The 4,536-nt window shown below is 56.9% G+C and overlaps 1 protein-coding gene across 1 annotated transcript; it reads left to right on the forward strand.

Moving 5' to 3' along the window:
• Positions 1-54: 54 nt before the first annotated feature.
• On the forward strand, positions 55-2,430 carry DQ04_10611000 (putative peptidase M8; the record flags this gene model as incomplete). The annotated part of the gene is made up of 1 exon (XM_009316303.1): positions 55-2,430. The coding sequence occupies one exon, from the start codon at positions 55-57 to the stop codon at positions 2,428-2,430; it is 2,376 nt and encodes a 791-aa protein (XP_009314578.1).
• Between the last annotated feature and the right edge of the window lie 2,106 nt (positions 2,431-4,536).

Here is a 4,536-nt window from a genome sequence, read left to right on the forward strand (position 1 = left end):
TCCTCTCTCACTGCCTGCTGTTCTCTCTCTGCGACTCCTCTCTGCAAGATCGAAATGCTCGCCAACAACAACGCTCAACGAATGCGGTGCCTGCTGGGCGTCACGCTGCTGCTCCTTGTGCACTGCGCCGGCAGCACTCTCGCAGTGTCGGAGCACCACCGCTGCATCTACGACTACGTATCTAATAAACTGCCTGGTGTTCAGACAGTGACACCTATTTACAGCACTCCGATGCAAACTGCGTTGCCTTTGTCAACTGATCAGGGCGCGAAAACGTTTCGGCCTCCTGATTCTGTCATGAGGAATAGATTCCCGTTACCTTCCGGGGATTTTAAGCCTCTCCGCGTCAAGGTGTTTGTGGTGGCCACGAAGGGCTCTCGGACCTGTGCGAGCGCCTCGGGTGAGATCACCACCACGTTAGGCACCAAGGTGAGCTGCACGGAGGATGACGTTCTGACGGCGGAGAAGAAGAAGATTCTGGTACAGACGATCCTCCCCGAGGCTGTGAAGCTGCACACTGAGCGGCTGTACGTGAGGCCGACTACTTTTCGCGTTGCTGCCCCGAACTTCAGTGACACGAATGCCTGCGGTGAGTTGGACATCCCTGAAGAGCACCACACTGAGGGTGTTGACGACGTCGACATGGTGCTGTACGCCACTGCTGCGCCGACCGCTGATGGCGCCTTTGCGTGGGCGGCGACGTGCGCGGTGCACCCCAATGGGCGGCCGCTGATTGGCGTGATCAACTACAGCCCGCGCCACATCGCACGCACGTCGCAGGCCGTCCGCGTCGCCGCACATGAGATTGCGCACACCCTTGGGTTCAACGTGAAGACCATGGAAAAGTACAAAAGGACTGGAGCTGGGATATCGCCCAAGGGCCTCCAAGGAAGGAAGACTCCCGTCTTTGACGCAGCAAATACGAAGATAGTGACAGAGTACTTTTACAACTGTTCAAACAAGAACAAAATGCCACTCGAGAACGAGGCACCGTGGATGGCGGCAGCTGAGGGGGAAGCCATGACACCTCCGGTGCGTGTCTCCCCTCCCGGTGTTCAGGCTGCAAGTGTGGCGGGAATACAGGCGGAAAGCGCTGATGTTTTGAATAGCGAAGTCCCTGATCTAGAGCCTGTTGTCGAGCAGAGAAGGATTACAGTCATCGACATGCCACCACCGCCGCCGCTACAGGTGGAGGTGTCTTCCCACTGGAAGCGCCTCGTTGCGAAGGACGAGTTGATGACCGGCCTTGTCGGTGCGGGGCGCTACACACTGTTGACACTTGCAGCCTTCGCCGACCTGCAGTTTTACATGGTGGACTGGACAAAGGCGGAGCCGATGAACTGGGGGAGAAATGCTGGATGCGATTTTCTGACCAATGAAAAGAAGTGCGTTGAGAGTGGCGTCTCTAAACACCCTGGCATGTTCTGCACGGGTTCCACCGATGAAAAGAAGTTACGGTGCACGTCTGACCGTCAGGCGTTGGGGACGTGTGTTACTAAAGAGTACGAAAACCTTCCTGAGAGATACCAGTACTTCGAAACCAAGGGTGGCAAGATGCGTGGTGGCAGGCGGGAGGACATGATGGACTACTGCCCCATTGTTGTGGCGGGCAAAGGCTTCAGCTGCATTGATGGCGACCGAAGCGTCATGCCGGGGAGTCTGGTCGGCGCGAACTCGCGGTGCGTGGAGGGGAAAAATCTGACGGTGTTGGGCAACGAGGTTGGTGACGTGTGCGTGCACGTGGCGTGCTTTTACGGCTCGGTGTACGTGCAGTACGCTGGTGCCCCCACGTATTACTTCTGCCCGGAGGGGAGGTCTCTGAGGGCCCATGGCGACTTCGACGGGTACGGCAACATCACTTGCCCGCGGTACGAGGACGTGTGCACCACCATGCTGCCGGAGGAAGAGACCACCACGACCAGCGATGTCCCCAGCCTGTCACAGTTCGTTTCAGAGATGTCGAATGTGCTGATCAACATGGCTGTCGAGCGGTACATCGCAGACCCAATGCCTGCAAAACAGCAGGAGAATCAAGCCAAGGGCACAAAGAACGTACAAGTTACAGATGTCACAGCCGCTAAACCCGATGTAACCAATGACATCGAACAACAGTTGGCTACGGCGACCTCCGATGCGTCTGAGAGTCAAGCTGCCACTAAGGCCCCACAGGGCGGCAGTACAGTTGCTTCTGGTGCTGGCGATAGCCAGACCAGCACGTCTACAGCCACAAATACCCCTAAAAACTCGGAGGCACCTAACAACACAGCCGAGGGCTCTCAGACAACTGCTGAGAGTAATCGCCAGAAGATTGTGTCAGCACAGGGCAAGAACCTTGATCTCAAGCTGAATGCTGATGGTGGTGCTGCTGCTTCCGCTTTGATGCCGCTTGTGTTGGCCGTCGTGGGCGCCTCTGCGATCATGGCGCACTGAGTGTCTGTGTGTGGGTTGGTGGGTGTTAAACACATTTTGTTTTCTTGCTCCGTGGGCATGTCTCACGCACATTCTTTTCTCTCTCTTGGGCAATGCAGTTCTCACTGCAGGTAAGTTTTTCTTTTTTCTTTTTTTTGTGTGTGTGCTGTGTGGCTCGGTGTTGGGAGTCGGCGTCGTGGGCGCCCCTCCGCTGATGTTGTGGGCGGCCGCTGCCTTCCCCGCCCCGCTGCCCGCAGCCCGTCCCGCGGTGAGTGCAGGGGACCACTCCTGCGCTGTGGACGGCTGGTAAGACGTTGCTGCTGTTGATGACGCTCCTCCGTGGGCAGAGACGCACTGGACAAATGGATTCTTTCTTTTTGGTTTTCTTTTTCTACTTGCTGCACGCACTGCTGCTCCCTTGCACCGTCGCACCGAACGTGAGGACGACCCCGATGCGGCGATGGGGAGCTGGTGCTGCCTTCTCTTTTCATTGGGTGTGGTGTTTTGTTGTGGGGGAATGTGTTGCGTGGTGCTGTGCAGGTCGTCTGAGTGCTGTGCTGTGTCTGGTTGTGTGCTGTGTGCACTATCCGCTTTCTTCCTTTCTCTGTTCTGTCTGCTGTGCTTGTTGCTATTGGACAGTGTGGTGGTGTGTGGTAGACGATGAGTGGGCTGCGGGGTGCGAAGCGGTGTGTGGAGTGAGCATGCGTGACGGTATCTGTTGCCTGTGTTACCCAGGAGATGCTGGTGGCTGGGCTCCTTGCAGGCGGTACGCCTTTGGATGACTGCATGATTCGATGAGTGGTCTTGTTTGGGACCTCCGGATGTGGTGTGGTGCTGTCGTGGGCTTTACGGGTGTGAATACTGAGCGGATCACGCCCTGCGTTGGTGCTGTTGTGTTGTGGGCGTGGGATCCTCTTTGTGCGTAATTCTACTTTAGCCTCTTTGCCCTGGCATTGTCGCTTGTGCGTGGCTGTTCCGCATGTAGATGGCACTCATACATGTGTCGCTTGAGCATCCACACTCTGTGGTGTCTCCCACGCACTGGGCAGGCCAGCCTACCATCATCAGGGTCTACAGGGGCGTTCTCACTGTGCCCTCGGTTCGAGATGAGGTGCCTGAATAGCCTGCTGCCATGTACGTGGTCTGGCAGCAGAGGGATAGTGTGGTCGCGGTGACGTGCTCTCACGTGTCTGACTGCTATTCTGGGATGGCATGTTGTGCTACAGCAGGGGCAACGGATGCGCTGAGGGTCCTCTGTAGCGCCCGATGAGGTAGGGCCTCCTTATTCACTGCGTCTGGTGTAGCGAGCATGGGTGTGTCCGGGTGAAGCGTATTTACATGCGACTTGAACCACTGCGGGGTGTGCGGATGGGGACAGTACGGGCATTGAGATCCCCGTTGTGTAGTGCCCGCCTATTGTGCAGTGGGTGGGTGTGTTGTGGTTTGCTGCGGGTGTGGTGGGCACTTGGGTTGATCAACGCGGTACTTCATACGGTAGCGTTTAATACAATATTCGCACCTCGGGTCTAGACCCCGGTGGCTAACGCGCACTGGTATATTGGGGTCTGCGGCGACGGTGTAATGGCGTGTTTGGGGGGCTGTGGAGTGGGGACCCTCCTTATGCACTCCATCGTCGGGAGAGGAGCTGGGGTGTGCTTTGCTGTCATGTGCCCCGGAACTCCTTCCTGTGCTTGGTGCTGCAGCGGCAGAAAGGACGTGCGATGTCCTGACCTTCGGTTGGTGCCGCCGTGGCTTCAGGAGTCATGTGAATGGATTGCGCCGGAGTTCTGCCATGGTGCTTCTGCGTGAGGTTCTTGGCAGGTCATTGCCGTGTGTATACCACGTGGCAAGTCGGCCAGCATAGTTGTTGGTCTGCTCGGACGGCAAGCGGGACTGCGTAACGCATTGTGGACTGAGCCCCGTTTACGAGTCGGTGGAGGGACGGGCTTCTTGTTTCCTCGGAGGAGGAATTGTGTTGTCTGCACCAGCGACATGATGTGTGTGTGTGGGGTGGAGGGTGCGCTAATCCTAATTGCTTTCCATTTCTGCCTGCATGTGCTCGTGGAGTACGATAACCCTTTTATTCTGTGTGTGTGTGTGCGAGTATATCCACACTGCAGTAGCAGG

The sequence above is a fragment of the Trypanosoma grayi genome, assembly GCF_000691245.1.
Source record: "Trypanosoma grayi strain ANR4 Tgr_1061_V1, whole genome shotgun sequence".
NCBI classification, from domain to species: domain Eukaryota; phylum Euglenozoa; class Kinetoplastea; order Trypanosomatida; family Trypanosomatidae; genus Trypanosoma; species Trypanosoma grayi.